The following is a 22,424-nucleotide window of genomic DNA, read 5'->3' on the forward strand; positions in this document are numbered from 1 at the left end:
TCTATCCAGCCTAAATTTGTAACTTTTTTTCCTCTCCGCTTCCTCTTTCTCTTTTTATTGTTGTTGTATCCAGCGCGCAGCAAGCAGCGTTCCATTTTCTTTTGTGCGTCTTCTGCCATCATTCCATGTGGTGAAGGAGGTGTGTGCTAGCGGCCAACGAAAGGTGATCGCTGCAATCATTAGTGTCTTGGCTGAGGACATCTCAACACAACAGAGGCGCCGCAGAGAAAAGAGAAAATATCATTTCATTCATCTCTCTCTTCAAGAAAGCAAACCTTCCACTATTAAGAAGACATTTTCGGTTTCAAGATGATAAAGTATACGTGCATACACACACACAAAACAAAAACTCTTGTTGATCGAATAAATAAAAATTATATAGAGTTAGCACAAGCAAAGGGGTGTGAGAAAGAAACAAGAGATAGATGGGATGAAAGAAAGGGAGAGTGAGAAAGAGAAAACAAGAGGGAGAGAAAGAGGTGGAGAGGGAGAGGGGGGGGGGGGATATGGGGCGGGGTTTCCAGCTATCGCACATCCTTTAACTATTTCTCGAACATTTTCAATGATTTTTTATTATTATTATTTTTTTCGAAATGACTTTTGATAACACTAAAACACTACTTACACGCATTCAGATTATGATATTAACCAAGCGTGATTCTAGTCTTTCTAGACTTTCTTGCATAAATGACCAGAATCTGGTAAACTTATGAAGAAGGTTTGAACACATCACTGTATTCTGCATAGCTATCAAAATGATCGGGTCAACACATGAACTGAGTCCTAGGCTCCGTAACACAAAAGTTTGCGATGAATTGCAAATATGAAAGAATCGCACTGATTGGTTCCCGGTCAGTATTTTAAACAAGGTACGCGTGCAACGATGATCTTGATTGGTCATTGGTATTTAGCGATTGATTGCATACCTTTGTGTTACGGAGCCCTGGTCAAATCACACTTTTGACTAAAAGTATAGTCATTGATTGATTGCATTGTATTTATTATTTTTCATTCTAAAATTCAACAAAAGTTACAAATATAAAGCAAAACACAAAAATATAATATACAGAAATTAAAAAATGAACCCACTGGAAAGCAAAGCAAAGAACTTCGAGCATGAGCTTTGAGCACGGAATTTATCAATACAGTGTGTATAAAAAACGGGATAGTTTTGTAAAGTCTTATCATTTTAATTATTATGTCTATATTTTAATGTTGATAGGATGTTCTAATGTCTCATCTTTCAAATGCCATTAAAAATTGAGTCTCGTTCATGCTTGAGCGAACACGAAACGTTTTTGTCAGGGGTAAAAAAAAGGTTGCTGCGCCAAATGGCATAAAATAAGAAAATATTGACCATCAGACTTCTTGCTAGTTTTTATTCAACTTGCTCTTATTTGTTACTTTAAGCATAAATTATGTTCATACATGGTAAATACAATCCTTGAGTAATAACACATATGTGTCCATGAGGATGATGAGGTCGAAGGTCATCTAGGGGTCAAAAGGTCAAATGATATTTGGTCATGTCCATCCTATTTAGTGAAGTTTTTGTTTAACTTGCTTTCATTTGTTAATTTCTGCATCAATCATGTTCATACTTAGTACATAATGATCCTTGGGTAATACCACATATGTGTCCATGAGGATGATGGGGTCAAATGTCATCTAGGAGGTCAAAAGGTTATAATGCATATTTTAATTATCGCGAAATCAGACGAGACTCATGGTTCGCAAACCACCTTGTTTCATTTAAATATGTTATCTATTAGCATTGAATATTATTTGATAAGAAAAAATGTCAACCTAAGCAAGGAGATTTCCATTGTTAATGGGGAAAGTTTGTAATTTATTCATATCCTATTACTATGTGCAAGAAAGGTTATGGTGCATTTGAAAGACATGAATCCTTTTGTCAAAGGGACATTGATTCCTTGAACATGTTCCAATTGTTTGCTCGACAGGACAATATTAATTCTAACAGAAGGATTCATGTCTTTCAAAGGCACCATAGCCTTTGCAGCACATGATAAAAATATTTGATTAAATAACAAGCTCTCCTATTAATAATGCGAATCCCCTTACTTGGGTCAACAAAGTTTTAGCTTTTACTTATGAAAAATAAACATCACTGCTGAAAGTTACCATATTAAAAAAAACAGAACAATTCAAGTAAATGAATAGATTTCAAAATGAAAAGAATTCGAAATTATGGCAAAGATAATGACAAGATTAAAAGGAGCTTTGCTGATTAGATTCAGATTTATTTCCAACAGGACAAAGAATAAGCGATTCGCAAGAAGTTTTTTTTTGAACCCTTGACAAAAACGTTCCGTGTTCGCTTAAGCACGAACGCAACTAAATTTTGATAATGGCATTTGAAAGATAAGACAGAGCATCTTTATCATCAAAATTTAGACATCATAGTTTGAAGCAAAATCTTGATAGACTTTTCAAAACTGTCCCGTCTTTTTAGTATGCACTGTATAGTTCTTTTATCTCACATCAATAAATGAAAATGCTTGTATTATTAATACCTACGCGTGCAACGTGCTTTAAAGTGATTGGTTAACATTGGTTTGACTTTAAAAAAAGTCTGAGCTAGAAGGTCACACTTGTCACCTGTGTCTGTGATATGTTACAAAAATGAAGCCAAGAAAAAATTGCGTTCGAAAATAATTATTTAGTGCTTCAAAAATTGAAATATAAAGTGACCGGAAACACCATCTTAATTTCATCCCATACACTTATGTGTACTATTTAGGCGTCTATAAGACGCCTATTTACAAAATCGGGGTTTGCCTTGTAGTTTTAGCTTTTCATTCTCAATAATGGTTGTTTTCAGGGTTTATTAGTTCTAATACATGCACTTGTACACAGTCATGTTTCATCTTGGTTTGATTTTTTTTAAATCGGCTGCTCACAAAGTTAAACAATACCTTTAAGAAAATAACATAAATGAAAGTAGTTCGTTGGCCTTCCGGATTGAATCATAAAATATTGGGAGTAAGATATAGCGTTTTCTTTTGGAAATTCATTACTCTAATGAGTTATAATATCACATTGCTTTTTATCTGTTTTGATAACCGGTAATTCGTAAGAGGATGCGATTTTTATGGTAATTAATTCCGTCAAATTTTTAGATATAAAAATGACGGAATATAATGATGATCGTAATGTTTCACTTGGAACGAGGTCTAAGCGCAAGACAGATCTCTATTTTTCTCAGTAAATTTAAAGATTACAGTGATGGTTGACAAATGTATACAGTGCAAAAACCGCGGTGTTTATTTAACACCAGTCTGGAATCTATATATGACGACACCAGAGAAGTGTTAAAACAACACCAGTTTGGTTTTGGACTAATTCCAGATTGGCGTTAATACAACACCAATTAGTGTTAAAATATCATCGATTTAATATCAACCCAGTGTTGTTTCAACACTTCTCTGGTGTGGTCATATATAGATTCCGGACTGGTGTTAAATTAACACCGCAGTTTTTGCAGTGTACCAGTGATCAAGCGACAAACAGGAAGAGGGTTGATCAGAGAGGGACAGAGTGGAGAGAGAGGAGAAAAGATAGACCTATACGTTGTGAAAATGCTGTTTGAATTTTTAGCATATTTGCAGTGCAGTATGTACAGTACATTGTATACTGTATAGCCCCTATGGATAATTAATTTTTTTTTATTTAATAAGATATATTTCACAAATATCCGTAAAACTCATAGCAGAGGAATAAATGCGATATAGCTCTATGAAGCTGCTTCCTATTATTGACCTTGTACTATCTAATATCCAAGAACCCAACGACGATAAAACCTACTTTTTGGCTGAAAAAGGGCTATAAAAATGGAAAAATTTAGGTATAATTACCTTTTAACTCTACAAATAATGGTTTAAAAGTACTAATTATGGGAAAAATAAATTGCCTGCACCCAAACACATATGAATAGACACCAAAACCAAAGAAAAAGACCACAAAATAAAGTAGTTGTGGCCAAAACTGTGATTTTGGCGGGTTTGGGCGGCCATTTTGGATTTTGGCCCGGCACTTTTTTTTCTCGGACCTGAGAAAAAATACTGTCATTTCATGTTGAGATACATTACAAAGAATAAAAGAAAACTGTTCCCATATTGAAATTACAAAAAAGTATTTTTGACCCATGTATTGCCCACTCCTATTTCAATGGGGAATTTTATTAAACTAAACTGTAGTATGTTCATATTAACCACCTCCGGTCTTTTTAGACATGTTACACCAGCATGTGAGCAGGAGCCGTGGGAGGGGATAATGATGAATTAAATTAGCTTTAAAAAATATGATATCATTGCTTGTGTTGTTGCAATGTTATGCTACTATGTTTTTAAGCGTGACAAACATAGATCACAATTCAAGCAAATCTATAGATTGGGTAGGATTGTAATGCTTGTAAGTCTTTCAAAACATGTATAAAGAAAAAGCTTGAAAGTAGAACAACACGCAGGATTACAGTCAAATTCCTTATAAAGACAAAAACGATTTTAAGGAATATTGAATTCTAAAGGAAATTTCTAAATTATGTAAATGGAAAAACATGAGCTAATGGGAATGTTTCATGGAGAACATGAAAGGAAAGATTTTGAAAGGAATGGTAATGGCGCGGATTAATACTGGGACCCGTTGTTTTATCAAACAAAAAAAATGATAGAATTTACAAAGAGATTGTATTATTCTCGACTTTCTATATGAAGACTTAGTGAATGTTCAAAATTTGAATAATCATGATAATGGAAAGACAGTGCTAAAAACTATGAGAAAATATCATGTCGTACTTTTTTCATATATTATTTTAAAAATGGGGATTCGCTTTCATGAATTCTTAATTCATTTTCTCACGTTAGGAGTTGTGCTTAACTCGAATCTCGTCCTGGAGCAATTAATACATAAAGAGCGTTACTAAGATGAAATTTACGTTTAGCCAATAATCTTCAAATTTTGATGCCTATTTTTTGTTATTTTATCAAAACTTCCCTCCTTGTTTTCCCCCTTTTCATTCGCAAAGTAAACGGAATGCTTGGGGCATTACAAAGTGTACATTGCAGATCAACGTTTCGCACGAGCTTCTACTAAAGCCCTCATTTCAATATACCAAAGAGAAAACAATAAAAACTACCACAGATGCAACGAATATGAATAATGCATGTCATCATACCGTATTAAAGTAATACATCTAGTCTTAGCGGATTGGGTTGCCTTTTAATGGCTTTTGATTGTTCGTTCTTGTTGCATACTATATAAAGTACGCATCATCCTTGTCCTTAGATGTTGTTTATAAACTCCTGGCTATGTCAGACGGATGATAGGCTTGTTTAATTCTACCTGAAGCTTCCCGTCGACTCGACCGTTTGTAGAATCTAAATCCAAGCCCCCTTTTTCTGAATTTTGCACAACACCCATGATTTGTTTAAGGTGTATAATTTTAATTTGCATTAAAAGCTGTGGGCAGTTCCATCTCAACGGCTACAGAGTCGGTAGATTCAATTACCATATTGATGAAGGAAAATAATGTGGGTGTATATATTTTCAAAAGTCTGAATTTATTAGTCTTTGATTGTAATAAGGAAAAAAAAGGTTTAACGAGCTTTCGATATAATAGTGGCGAGTCTATTGTGTGATTTATGAGGATGTTTTATGTGTTGGGGAAGCGAGAAAAAAGGACAGATTGAGATAAAATAAGGAGAAAATGTGAAAGGATAAGTAATGAATTTTTCGATTTCATTGAGTTTGAACAAACACATCCTTCATTTATAGCTAATATAAAACAGACTTTATGAATATATGATTTTCAATCAAAAGATTTGATTATTTTAAGATCTTCTTTTCTTTTGTTTAGCTGTACAGAATGAGCGTCAGCCTCGAAACATGGCCCATGTCCGACTCGACAGTGTACCTTCTGTCACAACGGCTGAGCCCCATGAGCTCGCTCCCAGTCCGTTGGCTCGAGAACCGACCTCTTCATCGTTCTCAACGTCGTCGTCATCATCGACGTCACCATCGTCATCGTATGGTGGGCCGATGTCGGCGTCGGCGCACGCTGCTGCGTTTGCGTTCACGGCCAATCACCGATTCATGGCAGGATTGATGACAGCAGAAACATGTGCAAAATTGGAACCAGAAGATGGTAGGTGACATTCTATTGAATAATGATAAATTAAATAGTTGTTGGTAGAAGTTGGTAATGATGTATTCGATCTGTGATCTCTAAATTTTCAGCTACATTGATTTTATTTTCGGACCCGTTATCAAATTTGGGGTCGCATACTTGACCATTGACGTCCGAAATTTGATTTATCATAGCAGTGAATCAAAAGGGTCAGAGTGTTACTTGTTATTATGTAAAGCTGTGGAATGGGTGATAGTTCTTTTATTTTGATTTCTTACTTTTCTTTTTCTTTCATCTCTATCACCACCACCATCACCAACAACATAATCACCATGATCATCGTTAGAGATGTATTCTTCTCCTTCTTCTTTTTTCTTCTTCAATTTTTTCTTCTCATTCTCCCCCTTCTTCTTACTCTTCTTCTTCTTCTTTTGACCTATAAGTTTTCACGTTCATATCGTCGCACTGAAAAACATATACAAGATTCATGATCACACTCACTAAGTAAATATCTAAGCAGTATGAAAATGACTTTCACGTTATCATGCAGCACTTCAAGACGCATGCGAGATCGACGTAACCGGTGACAGCGATCCCAGAAGCGATCTGCGACCAGACCATCGTTCTGACCATCATCATCATCATCACCATCGACGAGCAGGAATGATCCTGAGCGGATCGGAGCTTGCGACCACTCCCAAGGAGATTGCTGTTTATCCATCAAGCAATGATAGCATCTATGAATCATCGGCACGCCTTCTCTTCATGGCCGTCAAATGGGCCAAGACGCTGCCATCTTTTTCTAGTCTACCTTTCCGAGATCAGGTAAGGATATGTAGAAGTAGTAGTAGTAGAAGTATTATTATTATTAGTAGTAATAGTAGCAGTAGCAGTAGTAGGATTAGGAGTAGGAGTAGTAATATTAGTAGTAGTAGTAGTAGTAGTAGTAGTAGTAGTGGTAATAGAAGTAGTAATAGTTAAAGTAGTGTATTATTGATTTTCCGTTCTAGAAAAAATTGAGTGAAATAGGATTTGTTTAGTACTTTTTATGTAATTTTATTATTAAAGTAAAAGTAAGGAAATCGTGACATGTACATTCTTAACCTTTTGGTTCATCACTCAAATAAGATAAGTGATTCTTGACGTCACTATTTTGTGAGCGAAATGAGGTAAATTTACAAAGCTCCCACTGAAGTTTATGCTTCGAAAAGAGAAGGTTTTGTTGATATCTTACGTAGATGTAGACATACTCTGTGTTACCCGTGCTACGAATCAATTTCATTCCAAAACTAATAACCCCTGACATCGAATATGATTCCTTTGGAGGTAAAAACTTAAAGTAATTGTATTTAGTGTTTCATTGACGTATAAAAATTAAAAAGAAACGATCTGTTTGATATCTTACGTAGATGTAGACATATTTGGTATTGCCATTACAGTTGGTTTATGGGGTGCACAAACGTAGTATAAACCAAATGTGAATTACCATCCGCGTAATCGAAACATTATTCTCTCTCTGAAAAAAAAGAAAACCAACATCACCAATGTTTTGAGTGAGACCATTGATAGCTTACGTACTTTTGTTGATATCTTGTGAAGATGTAGACATACTCTACATTTTTTTTGTTACGAATCGAAGTTCACCCAAAACAAGTGTTCAATATCCTCCTCATCATCATAATCAAACAAATGATAATACAAAAGGAAAGTTAGTTCCCTCATTTCTAAAAGAGAGTAGATTATGTTAATATCTTGTGAAGATGTAGACATACTCTACATTTTTTTACGAATCAAAGTTCACCCAAAACAATTGTTCCATATCCTCATCCTCTTCATCATCAAACAAATGATAATACAAAAGGACAGTTAATTCCCTCATTTCTAAAAGAGAGTAGGTATGTTGATATTTTGCGAAGATGTAGACATACTCTGTATATCTTGTTACAAGTCAGAGTGAACACAGCTTACAGTTTATAATGATAACGTCATATTTACCAACGGTTTCCACTTCAGTTCCGAAAACTATTTCCCCAGCGGCCTTGCTCAACATCGTACATGTAACGTGATAATGCTATTACCTCGGCTTTATACCGTCTTCCTAAAGGAATTTTAATTTTGTTGATTCCATGTGAAGGAAAGCATGTCATATTTGATTCTTATTATTATATTGATTCTTATTAAAAATCTAAATAAACTTTAATTCAGTTACTTTCTGCTCTCTTCTGAAACAAAGGTGGATAAAAATGTGAAGATGTACACGTATTCTACGTAGTATGTAACCTTTGTCACGAAACAAAATTAACCCGAAAAAGAAATACACGTCTTCCTAGAGGGAGTGAAAACACTAATAATTACTATAGTTTTTAACTCTCCACTTAGATAAATCAGATTTGTCGATATCTTATGAAGATAATTACATACTCAATGTTGATTGTTACACTCTAAAAAATGAAGTGCTAATTTAGCTCTTAAAGAGCGTGTATAGTGACTGCACTTCGGAGTGCTGATTTGTCTAGTTCAAATAAAAGCACTTCGGAGTGCTGATTTGTCTAGTTCAAATTTGAACTAGACAAATCAGCACTGCGAAGTGCAGTCACTATACACGCTCTTTAAGAGCTAAATTAGCACTTCATTTTTTAGAGTGTATTATGAATCGGAATGCATCGAATCTAAATCTAGAAAGTGACTCCAACAGTCACCCTTTATGGAGTGAAACCTTCGATATACCATCATACGTTCTTTCTATATCGAGTGAGAATTGTTGAGATCTTGTTAAAATGTAGACATACTCCATTACAAAAAGGAATTCATTCAAAAATATTTTATGGGCCTATTGCTATCTTTTGTAGATGTAACTGGCACATAAGATAAAGATGCTGTTATTCATTTTACGAATCACACTAAAACCATGTAATATTCGTCCAATTTAAAACCACAATAAATAAATTTTATAGAATTATCATCCTGCTCGAATAATCTTTGTTCTTATATTGATATTAAGGTTATTCTTCTTGAGGAAGCCTGGAGTGAGCTTTTCCTGCTATGTGCTCTTCAGTGGTCTATGCCGCTGGAATCATGCCCGCTGCTCACCGGTCTGCACGAGCAATCCCAGACGGACAAGTCGGCGACTTGTGTCTCGGACATTCGCCTGCTGCAAGAGATCATGTCTCGCTTTCGCGGGCTTCGGGTTGACCCAGCCGAGTTCGCCTGTCTAAAGGCGATCGTGCTCTTCAAACCTGGTGAGTACAAAATCGGATGTGATTTATTTAGATGAAAGGAATGGGGGTGGGTAACTTTTTACTCCCTTGATGGTAATATGGGTGATAACTCTTCAGCGGATCGTTACAAAAAACGTTATAGTGATGAGGAAAGTAATGAAATCCATTCACGAATTAGAATTCCAAAGATGCTTGAATATCCCTTTCCGGTTTTATCAACGTGTTATCAAAAAGAACTCATACCTGGCGTTGTTGCCTGTGATGAAAATAATATTGCCATTTGCAATGCGTAGTATTTTTTCTTTGTGTAGATTATTCATGAATCCTCTGAAGTTGAAACTCTGATCTTTATGTTTACAGAAATTCTAGTCTTTTTTTACATTAAACACATCGTTGTTTGTGTCTATTTTTCATTATTTTAGAATCAGTTTATGAGGAAGGATTACTTTAAACATCCCTGGTCACGCACGATTGTTTTTATCGTCTTTAATTCATGATATCTAGAGGACATTCGCCCATTTGAACACCAATCAATCGCGGATGTATTGAAGAGAATTAAAGAATTGAATGAAAAAAAAAAAACCGTTTGCGGGTAGAAGACGAAGACATAATGATGATAACTGCTAAAAAGTAGGAAATGCAAAAGGGGGCACGGGGAGGAGGACAGGAGAGGAGGAGGAGGAGGAGAAGAAAATGATGAAAGGGAATAATAGTGACAATAATTATGCTAAAACAACAACAATGATGGTGATGACGATGTGATGGTTAGAAGAAAAAGAAGAAGAAGTGATGGTGGAGGGAGAATAAGATAAATGAAAATAATAGACGAAAAGGAAGAAAAAATAGATGAAAGTAGAAGGAATTTAATAAGAAACAACAAAGTGCAAATTATTTTAAAAACGGAAGCAGAACAAGAACGAGAGAATAGAAAAAAAGTAGAGAAAAAAAAGAGAAAGTGATAGAAGAAACACATTGAAAAAAAAGATAAAGAAGATTAGGACGAGGAAGTAGCTATGAAAAAAAAAGAATCCAAAAATATTAATATGTTTAAGAAGAATGGGTGAACGTGCATGATACTGAAGTATAATATTGTCAACAGATGGCGCTTTGCATTATAAAGTTTTCAGTATAATTGACGGTGAATCATTATGCGGTATGAGAAACGATATATAGGGCGGTACCCTGATAATTAAACCTAGATTTAACCCTGGTCAAGGGCGCCGGAAGCGGGGGGGGGGGGGGGGGGCACTTGCCCCCCCAAATAACATTTTTTTTTGGGGGGGGGCAAAACGAGATTTTGCCCCCCCCCCAATGTGCCCCCTGAAAGTAGAAAAATGATAAATTATTTAAGGACAAAAGTAAACGAAGGCACTTTTCCGCCTGAAAATTGTCATTTCCATTGTCAGAAATGAAAAATTTTTGCCCCTGACGGGGCAAATATACGTTATCATAGTAAGCCTATCGCCTTTTGACGAACAGTTCCTCTGTGAAACATATCTTTGATAAGCCCATTTTCCATCTCATTACAGTGTGATAACGTTTAACCTTTTAAGGAATACATTTCAAACTAAAAGCGAATGGCAAATTGATAGTGGTCCACCAATGATTAGGTTTATAATTATGCTGGCTGTGTCGTCTAACAAACGCGCGGTCGCCCAGAAACGCTTATCCGGACCCGATATCACTAACGCGCGTGAACACTAGTTACTCGAGCAACATATGGAATCTATGTCATAGCTGTCAAGCCCAGAAACCATAACATCTCGAGAAACTTGTTTCAATTATTTCATTTTCAACTAAATATAAATTGAGTTAATACAGTGATAACAAGTCAGTGCCCTAAAGGTCATTTCAACTCAATATAGACATGTTATCAGAAAATTACACACAGAATAATCATGTGTAGAGGATTATAATTTATAATTTGTGAAAATGGTCAATCCCACTCGAAAGCAACTTAGAGATAATGTTTAGACATGTAAAAAATAAAATCATCTGTGAAAGTGTCTTCTTGACCGGACTCATATTATCCGAGATATGAATAAAAATGTAAATAAAGAATATAAAAGAAAAAAGGCGTTACAGTACCGCTCTACTATAAAAAAGTCTTTAAGATATTTTCACAGCCCCGTATTTTCCTCTATTCATTTTCATTGGCATGATTGGAAGGCGTTTTGTCTGATACTATTTCAGCTCATATGATATAGCACTTACGTATTTTAGATTCCAAAACTTCTTACTAATCAGATCGAGATGGCAGCTATGTTCTCTGGTTCATCCCAGCTTTTGTTATTCATGGACGTTTGCAAAAAAAAAAACAATCCGGGAGTGGGTGGGGCTGCAAGACCTAAATTTTCGAAGAAACTTAAAAGCGAAGGGGTTTGTGATGGGGGAGCTTTTGCATTTTCTAGAATAAAATTGAAGGATTTCGTGCACACTTTTGGTGAATTTTGTGAATTTCGCCCTCTCGATCGGCGGCCCCCGGCGCGGCTGCATACGGTCATGTTTGTCATCTTAAAGTCTTTAAAAGGCTTATATTACATTGGTTTGTTTGAAATAATTTCGTTTGCAATAAGGCTCGTAATTTGCTGGAACAGCGACCCTGATCATGAAGAAACACCAGTCTGGGTCAGAAGGGAGGAAACAGAAGGAGCAAAGAGAACTTCAAGACTGTTTAATTCTCAAGAAATTTATTTTTGAATGCTTTTAGAAACGCAACTTTTATACTCCATTTTTACACAAAGTCCTTACCGGGGGGGGGGGTCCCACAGCCTCTCCCGCTCGATCGCTTTGGTATCTCACGCTGTCAAAAATATTGTGCCCCCTTCGGGATTTTGCCCCCCAAAACTGAAAGTGTTCCGGCGCGCCTGACCCTGGTCTAAACTAGAATTATAAACTACATTTCAATATGTTTGTTTCATAACAGTTTTTCGATATTCGTCGCAATTAGTTCCCGTCAATTCATTAAAAGTCATTATATTTTTGTATTTTATATTCTTCCCATTTCACATCTCAATTAGTTTTTTGACAACTTGACAACAGGATAAGAATAATTTTTAATCGGTATATAAGTTGACACTGGCACTACATAAGGTGTGGTCTAAGTTAACCCAGGTTTTACTAAACTATAAGAATACTACCGATAGATGATAAAAATATTAGATTGTGAAGTTACAAGTGCAGATCTTTACGTACACGAGGACGTCATATAATTCGGCGGAGCGTTTTTTTTAAATGTCCGAAATGCGCCGATCTCGCATAAGCGTCCAAACGCCGATTTTTTTTTTGCACAAGCGCTGTGCATTATTTTTGCCAGATAAACGTATGGCTAATGTTGCATCCACACAGGCTACTTATATGTCAAACAATGCTTCTCATAATATCTTGTTCATTTCATCTTTCAGAAACACGCGGGTTGAAGGACCCACAACAGGTCGAAATTCTGCAGGATCAAGCGCACATGATGCTGACCCAGCACATACGGGCACACCAACCAACACAGTCTGCGAGGTAAGAGGTTCGAATCTATAAGATGAGTTCATACAAGCGAGGAATTCAACACTTTAAAAAGATGAAATTTCTTCCTTATAATGAACGTCATCAATCAAGCATGATTCTCGATATCATTTCATTTATATCCACATTAAAGGCTAATCTTGTATAGTGATTGGTTCAGATAGCATCATGCGACCAAATTTAATTTATTTTAACTATGATGTTTCTTCGTCTACGAATGGTCCCCTCTTTTAATCAACAAAGGAGCATACTGATTGGTCTCAGCTGTAATGAATGCACTTTCGTTCGTCGTAGAGGACACTTTGAATGTTATTCCAGATGGTGTCTCATGCTTTCACTCATAATTTTGATTGATCGTGTCAATCAAAACTCTTTGTAACGTGGTGTAGCCACTAGCTCTGTCTTAAAATCAATCGATCAATCAATCAATCAATCAATCAATCAGAATTATTCGTTTCTCTCAAACACATGATTTAAGATGAATCTCAGTTTGAGTTCGATTTGAAACAATCACAACTTTTTGAGACTAGCCTTGGATCTCACATCGGTCGTAGATGTCACACTTGCCTATTATATAGTAATCCTTCATTTATTGCTTCTGCACTCTCCTGTAGGTTTGGTCGTATGCTCCTTCTCCTCCCCTCTTTGCGATTCGTGACGTCAGATCAGATCGAGCGACTCTTCTTTAGATGTACTATTGGGGACACACCCATGGAGAGGTTACTCTGTGACATGTTCAAAAATTAATCAGAGTCTGGAAAATGATGGAGGGGATCCTAAAGTGGGAAAGTACCATTGGCTTTACAACAGTTGTCCATTTGCTGAAAGACATTCAAATCATGGACAAAGACCATCGACAGAAGTTGTGAACAGTCTGCGAATGCTGGTTTCTTACGGCCTTCTGGTGAAGGTAATGATTGGCTGCATGACATTGGTCCCTTTGCTAGTTAGAGACAGTTTTTAATCAAGTGCAGATGTCGCGCTGAAGTCTTCTATGGTTTTCCTTTCCGAAAACAATATTCATGAAGTCAAATATCTGTGAGGCATGATCAGCAAAAGGGTGACATATTCAGTGGGATATTCGCGATTGGTATGAGTACGCAACGTCATTACCACTGACCTTTTACTGCCCCTAGGTGTGTCTGAATAAAAGTGTTGCCAAAGGGCCAGGCAGGGTCCCAAATAAAGAAGAAGTACCTCCTCGAGAGGTATTAGGAACTCTGACATTGAGGGCGCTGTTCTTTAAAGAGGCGAAGGTTGATTGTGGAAGATGTGACCTGAATGTGCGCCATATATACTAAAAAATGGGTGAAAAGGCAGACAGGTGAATTACTTGGAATCATGATCTTAAGAAATGGACCGGACTTCGACTAGACATTGGTAGAAGTTGGAGGGTACTGATATACCAAGTAAAGTCAAATGAGGGGCACAAGCTCCTACAGGTGCTACGCTACTTGAGTACAGATGATAATGATTTATTATAGAGACAATGATTAAGTGGATACTTGTTAAGGGTTAGGGTGGTATATCATTGGGATCATTGGTTCGTATCTATAAATACGCAGTTGGGTGTGGCTGTCCAGAGCTGACAAGAACGTGTAATTTGCAAACATCAGTAGGTAGGCGGAACTGTTCTGATGAGCGCGTCATGAAAGGACGTTGCAATCCAACAACGTCTGTTTTCATCTTACAGTTACCAGAGGAGCAGTGCTTCTTGGCTATTCAGAATAAAAGAAAGTTGTCAGATCTGACCACTTGTCAGACGAAAAATATTGATGGAATGCTGCCGCGGACGTAGCTCAACCGCAAGTAAAACAATTAAACGCAAGATGCAAATGGGTGCGACTGCTTAGCTGAAAAACACAAAATTGAGCTTGATAACCTTTTGCTCTTTGAAGTGGTTCTGGGGCACTTTTCTTTCGTTATTATTATTCATTATTATCATCACTATCAATATTTCATGGGAGTTGTCTAGTTCCCCAAAATACATTCTTCAATGGTTGTACTTTATTATTTATTATGTACTTCTAACAGTAACGAAATCTGCCCGGAAAACAAATCGAGAAGGCCTAAATTCACTAGCTATCATTCGAAGTGTTATCAAAGTTCATATCGATTGTTACATGAATGTTGGGGTATGCAATATTGCATTTTAGTATTATAAAACTATACAGTGTATGTAGGGAATGTGCAATGCTGGTGTATAGAATGGTTTCATTCAAATAATTGAAGTTGATATCAAGTAGGTATCGAAAAACAGTGATCTGAACATGGGCGGCGGAAGCGGGAGGAGTGGGATTTCCCCCCTAAATTTGAGGTGGGGGGGGGGGCGACCCCCTATTTCTTTGTTGATAACCCTTTTTTTTGGTTGCTTGTCAAAACAATTTCGTGGCCCCCCTAAAATTGTTGGCTTCCTCCGCCAGTGGATCTGAGAGTGACTTTCCCTGCCCTGCTAGTACTAGACACTTTTCGCTCAACGACGCTAGTTGATTTTGGAAGAGTCTTTTAGTCATGTCTTTTACGACATGTGAAAATTTTGTCTTTTGCAACCGCAACGGTGACATTAGATCTGCGGTTTCGTGTGCAAAATTCTAGTTTCTACTATGGTAACGAAGACAATTCTGATTTGGGACGATTCTTTAGAGCCCGATGATAGTCGTTGGAGAGCTCCAAGGCGCCTCTATAATATGGAAGTTAAAACAAGTTTTTATCAGTACTTGTTACTTGTTTTGCCATGCAAAATGTTGAATATGCACGTCCAAACCCAATACGTCAGCCTTTGCCAAATGATTTGTTTCCGTTTTCTAGTCCATATTAACAAGTAATTTCATGGCATTAAAAGAAAAATTGACGTTCAGAAACTTGATTTGTTATTGATTAGCCCGGTTAAGCAATTCGCCCAGTAATTATTTGAGGTTCATGAAGAGGCGCATCATTCTTTCTTAAAATGCAGGGGATGAATTCATTATAATTGAAGTAGGGCAGCATTCAAAATACTGAATTAAAAATCATCACGAAGTTTAGGAAGCATTCAACTTCAACTTGTGCACGCTTCTTAATCCTATATTATTTGTGATTTTTTCGTAATATTTTGTGCCACAGTGGTGCTCAAAATAGTTGTCAGTTTAGGCTTGGATATACTGTGATACCTTTACCAAATTTGTTTTGCTTTGTATATCTACTATATTGTAAATGCATTTTCATCATTTATGTATATATAATCACGGTTATAGAAGATATAGAAAACATTGTTTATATCTGTTTGTCCTTGTTTTTATTCGGTGGATATGTGCGTTGTGTATGAGATAAACATTTCGAGACTTTGGCCCGTTTCATGGAAACCTTAAAAGTGATTGGTTGATGAGCCCTCTTACCATAGTAATTGTAATATTATCAAAGCTACAATATAGCTGTATAACTCTTGATGAAACGGGCCCCTGAAATATTTTGTTGATGATAATTGGAATGGATGGGTAACTTTCATTTAAAGATGAAATTTGACAAAAAAAAATAGTGACCAGGCTCAAAGACAATCATTAGTTCATGAATTAAGTTCAATCATTAGTTCATTGTTTTATGGGAAAAAAAATTGTCGCTCTTTATTTTTTCGTCTCCATGCATGCTCCCTCATCCCAGAAAGGCAATTTGAAACTCGACTTCATGCATCGAAGGGATTTTTGACAGTTTTCAGGAAAATCCTCATTTTTTTAGAGAAAGTGGCAAGGGGTTAGTTCTTGATTTGATAAAATATACATAATTTTTCATTCCTTTGTATTCTTTTTATACACGTTAATACATGTTTCTCCAACATGTTCAACCGAGAAGACCCATTACAACCCCGGCTCCATGTTTACATAAGTAGTGTGCAAGGCAGTTAACAGGGAATTATTTAAATCTAAGAGCAACGGGTTTGTTCATGATTTAAGAAAAAATACAACCCTTTCCTCGCGTTTGACTCTTTTTCTTTTAATGCTCGTTCATCCCCCCAAAACCGATTTCATCCGCGAATGATTTTCTAGAAGGGGTATGTGAGATTTTTTTTTTATAAAAAGATCCACAAATAGTCACCTTTTTTGAGATATTGGCAAAGGGTAAGTTCAAGTATTAAAAAACAAACTTTTCCTTGGTCTTTTTTCTTTGTCTATTAGAATGCACTCATTCAAGAAAATCAATTTAAATCTGACTTATACTGTTTAGAAGGGGTTTTGGCTAGTTTTTAGGAAAGTTTCAAAATCTTAACTTTTCAGAGAACACGGCAAAGGGTTAGTTCACGATTTTCATTAAAACAAATATTGAATTGTTCTTTCGCCTTTACTCTTTGTTTTCTATTAATGTTCCTTCATTCCTGAAACCTGATTTCAACCGTGACTACATATTAAGAGAAGATATAGGTCAGGTTTCCTGAAAAATCTTCGAATCGTCACTTTTTTGAGATATTGGCAAGGGGCTACTTCATGCTTTTTTTGGCAAAAGTATTGATTATTTCGTTCATCTTTATTTTCCGTGTATTCCAGTAAAAAATATTTCAACCCTGAATAATGGGATGGGGATGGGAGCACAGGGGCATTGTTTTGAAGAAATAAAATCAGTCTTCGTCCCTCTTTCGTGTTCTTATTATTTCTTTGTGTATTTAATGTTCCCTCATCCAAGATAATCAGTTTCAATCTCGACTGATTTTTGTTCAATTGTGGACGGGGTTGTTATAGAAGAGAAAACGTAATCGCTACTTTCTTTATTGATTGGCAAGGTGTTTGTTTATGATTTGATCGAAAATATTTCAAACTTAGTTTGTATTCATTCTTTGTCTATCACTGCTCATTCATCAACGAACGCAGATTACACTACGACTACATGATTCGAAGAGGCTGGGGCAGTGTTCAGGAAAATATTGAAATCCTCACTTTTTAGAGAAAATGGCAAGGGGTTAGCCCTTTACCAATAATTTGGATTTTTTCGTTGAAGCTCATTAATAAGACGATTCATCCGTTCATTAATTCATGCAATTATAATTCATTACTCGGTTTATTAATTGTTCGATGGATTCTTTGATTCATTTACTAATTAATTAATTCATTCATTCATTCAGTTCTTCATATCATTCATTTACCCATTCATTCATTTATCAATCATCGTTCCATTCATTCACTGCTTTTCATTAATAGGTCAATCAATCCATCCATCCATCATACAAAGAACAAAGAACATACAAAGCTGGAAAAAAGGTAACACTGGTTTTCGGAAAGAATAAAAACACAGGTAAACATAAGTTGATTTTTGTTATAATTCCTTTTTTGTTCATTATATGAAAAGTACTGTATTTAAAAAGAGATAACCTTGCACTCTTGTGTAACGTCCTCATTTACATAGATCTCTGTCGCTTTCAAGATATGTACAAAACGATTTCCCACATAATATTTCAATTACAAGAGTCTTTACAAGTCATACATGTTTGTAATAATAGAATAATAAAAATAACAATAAACATAATAAACTTACTAAATATACCATCCTGCTCGTTTAGATAATGATACCAATGTTATTTTCGACATATAATAATTCTTGGCAGTAATAAAGACACTTTGAGTATACGTGCAATATCAAAACGCTATTATAGTGCTGGTATAACATTATCATATGGACATTAATGAACACAAAGAACGGTACCATGTATGGTGTAATTACGTCATACGTCAACATGTAAACAGAACAAACACATCCCCAAGAACATTTTGATTGTCTTATGACGATAATTTGTTATACTTGCATTCATAATAGCAAACCTACTACAAAATACCAACATTAAATCAGATCTCCTATTCTAAATCCAGTTGTAAATCAAAACTTTAGATAAGCCATGATCATTGAAAACCCCGTCAAAACATTTAATGTTCAATCCGTTGTTAAAAAGAAAAATATTAAAACATATTCTACATAGGCGTTTGCACGAGAAAAGAAATCCGTTTCTAAATTGAAGTTTGTTCACAAAATTTGTTTTAAAATCCGTTTGAAACAATGACAAATTTAAGAATTTCATCACACAAATCAAAACAAATGAGTGATGGAATTTATTATCAGATCAAACAAAGCTAGGTATTAAAATCTTAGTGTGAAAAAAAAATAGCGAATGAGTCTATAGCAAAACTGCTGTGTACTACAAGTGACAGGGGCTGTAGTCTGATTACATGCACTTGAACACTTTAAAATAAAAAAAAGTTGTGATTGTTAGTAAGGGAGAATGGAAAATGTGTTTGCCCTGGAACAGCGTACACTAAGACATGAACGTGGACCCCATCCAGCAAACAATATTATCTCTCTCTCTTCCTTCCACTCTTCTTCCTCTCAGTCAGTCACTCACTCACTCACACCCTCACACACACATCCCTACACACCAAAGCCGCCCACACTATGCTCATCATGCCATAGTTAACGCATTGACATGTAATTTTAATCTGCTTTATTTACTGTGTCCATACTTTGTTTACAGTGTGTTCATACTTAAAAAAAGTGACCGCAGTTAGATCTTGAACGAAAACGGTGTACTTTCAAGATATAACTGCGGTCACTAATCTCAACAGTTCAAAACATCTTTACTTTACCCACACTATGTTATACTGGGGCAATATGGTGTGTTTACCAGACGAATTAACACTAGGAGTTCACATTGTGTATACTCCGACTAGATGCGGCTACATTAGATCGTCTCTCTAGTATTAGAATTTTTTCAGATTATGGAGAATATCCACATCGTAGTGGCAACACTTTGTCATAGAGTGTGGCCATACTGCCACAGATCTGATCACACTGTGGTACATACCCCGCATCGGAGTACACATATGAGAAAACTCCATGCACATAACACAGCTTGAATGAAAATACTGTGGAAAAGTAACAATAGCATACACAGTTACAAACTTTGGTTAAACGGTGATAGTCACATGTATAGCTGAGATTACAACATGTGAATGTTATAAGAATACACACACACATAATGTGTTAAAATATGAACACTGTGTCATGGTGTGAACATAGTGTATTAAAGAATGTTCACAGTGTGAACGGTGTGTGTCCACGATCACAGTCATTACTGGATAATGTCTGACCTTAAATATTCAATGTTCTATTCAACCTTACGGGGAATATTTGTCATCTTTAAATTATCCTAATATTCTACAACCATCTCCTGAAAAAAATCAATAAAACATTTACCATATATTGAAAGTAAACAAATCATACAATCGTGTTTGGGTGTAATTTTCGTTAAGTACATTCACACTTTCATGTCTTACTTTTAAATCATACTTATCTGTGAAAGTTATTTGAGTTACTACTTATTACCAATTAAAATTCATTCTAAAATCTAATACAAACAAAACAATATGAATTATACTCCTTAAGGCAAATAATGGACACGGTATGATGATTAATTTAAGTGATACAAAGTTCTGATGTAAAGTGACCCATTACCACATATTTTCATATTCTAAAATTAGAACTGTAATTTTTGTTACAATAAAACATAACTGGTACAACCCTTGAGAATATTGCGGAAATCATGTCCCATCATGAATTCGCGTGAAACACACCAGCTCTATGACCGAAATAATGACAGTAATATTGTAAAACAAACTTGGTGGAGCCAGGGTTTTTTTCATGGGAAGGGGCTTCGAATGAGGCAGAGAACCAGTGTGTCTTGAATCATGTAAACTACATCAGTAGCAAGAACATAGAGAAACACAATGGAAACACACATTTATATCAAATATCATTCGGTTAAAAGAGTGTTTGTAAGTGTTGGGGGATATATCCTATCGATTCCCTGGATCCGCCCTCGTTTCAGCATTTTCCTGGTCACAACTCTGGTTTAGACACTTTTCCAATAAAAAAATTCACCCGAATCCTGAGTCTCTTGCATCCCTATCTAGTCGACATGTCCCCCTCTCTGTCTCTCACACAACCCCACTATCTCTCTCTCACACACACCCACAGCCGCACACACATAAACTTTTGCTCACTCAATATCGCAAATATATATATGTATATATAATATAAACAGTTAAGGCACGGGGCGGTGTTGAAATCAGAGTTGCAAAATAGTAAACGTTAGCATTACCTTACAAACACGCACAGTGACGTAGGCAAGACTTCGTGTATATCTCAACCATCCGGTCAACCTACTTTGTAATCGAGAACTAAAATTTAATGCAGATTAAACTCATAGAAAACCTCTACATCTAACTAATGAAATACCAACTAATAAATGAAAGTTAACGTTACGTTAGTTATACCCGTCCTTGGTAGGTTACCAGTTTGAAGCATTTGGCGACCTTTGAAGGCCCATGTAACTCAAGTGCATGCTTTCCCTTTTATAAGTTGTTATGGCTCCACAAAGCTAAAAACAAATAACAAAATGATTTTTCTAATGCAAAGATGTTATTTGGTTGGTATCCAGTGGTAACGTTTTGATTTGCTGTTGGGCACTATCCCATGGTAACCATTATAGAATGCCAATGTTACCTTAATAGTAACTTTTATGCTGTGGGACCCTCATATTATTCCTGCAATAAAAAAAATGACTATACAGATATGTGATTCACAAGTTTGGGATACCCGGATTTAACAATGTGAAGATGATTTTACATTGTACACAATATGTGTTCACAGTGTTGGAATATGACATTCACAATAAAAAATGATTTTTTTAATAGTTTGAAGAAGATTCCACACTGTCTCTCACATTGTGAATGCACTGTGTGTCACAATGGGTTTTCTTTTCATAATGGAGGTAAAGGTGAAATTAAGTAAATATTTCAAATGAATTTTCGAACCACATAAGATCTTTGCATAGCAAAATGTGACTTTATAATCAATCACCTTACATCAATAGGAGTTAGCATGCATGTGGGTTACATAGGCTACTCAAGTCTTCCTGGTAGCTAAATAATACCATCGTCTAGAAGCATACCATTAATACCTGATATATTTTCTTGTTGTTATTTTTTTTTCTGAGTCGGGCTCATATAGTCTATATTTCTATAAGCCCAAAATTTCATACCACCCAAGTTGACTGTTATATGAAAAGTAACAGAATGAAACATAATTATATCCACAGCCATTTTACCATCTTAAAAAAAATTCACGTGATGATGATGCAGTGCACAATGAAACGGCATATATAATAGCATGTGCAGGTTTATTTTTCAAATGAACTAAAGATAAATTGTCTTAAAAAAAAGAATATGACATTAATACGAAATTCCCGACCCCTTCACTATCTTCATCTTTCACAATCATAACTGGCATATGATATAAAATAATCATTCAATACCAGCCAAAAAAAATTATCAAGGGTGCTTTGATTTATATAAACTGTAAAACAATGAAGTGCTATTTTAGCACTTACAGTGCTTGTATAGTGACTGCACTACGAGTGCTGATTTTCTAGTTTAAATTTGAACTAAAAAATCAGCACTCGTAGTGCAGTCACTATACAAGCACTGTAAGTGCTAAATTAGTACTTCATTTTTTTACAGTTTATTTTTGAA

The 22,424-nt window shown here is 35.7% G+C and overlaps 1 protein-coding gene across 2 annotated transcripts in view; it reads left to right on the forward strand.

The window, feature by feature from the left end:
• LOC121415605 (photoreceptor-specific nuclear receptor-like) overlaps positions 1-16,130 on the forward strand; it is a 71,435-nt gene extending 55,305 nt beyond the window's left edge. For both annotated transcript variants that reach the window (XM_041608883.1, XM_041608882.1), the window contains exons 5-9: positions 5,879-6,166; positions 6,699-6,973; positions 9,150-9,387; positions 12,771-12,876; positions 13,497-16,130. In XM_041608883.1, coding sequence (XP_041464817.1) covers positions 5,879-6,166; positions 6,699-6,973; positions 9,150-9,387; positions 12,771-12,876; positions 13,497-13,629 — 1,040 coding nt within the window. In that variant the 3' untranslated portion in view covers positions 13,630-16,130. The remainder of the gene's footprint in view (positions 1-5,878; positions 6,167-6,698; positions 6,974-9,149; positions 9,388-12,770; positions 12,877-13,496) is intronic.
• Positions 16,131-22,424: the final 6,294 nt, after the last annotated feature.

The sequence above is a fragment of the Lytechinus variegatus genome, chromosome 5 (genome assembly GCF_018143015.1).
Source record: "Lytechinus variegatus isolate NC3 chromosome 5, Lvar_3.0, whole genome shotgun sequence".
NCBI classification, from domain to species: Eukaryota; Metazoa; Echinodermata; class Echinoidea; order Temnopleuroida; family Toxopneustidae; genus Lytechinus; species Lytechinus variegatus.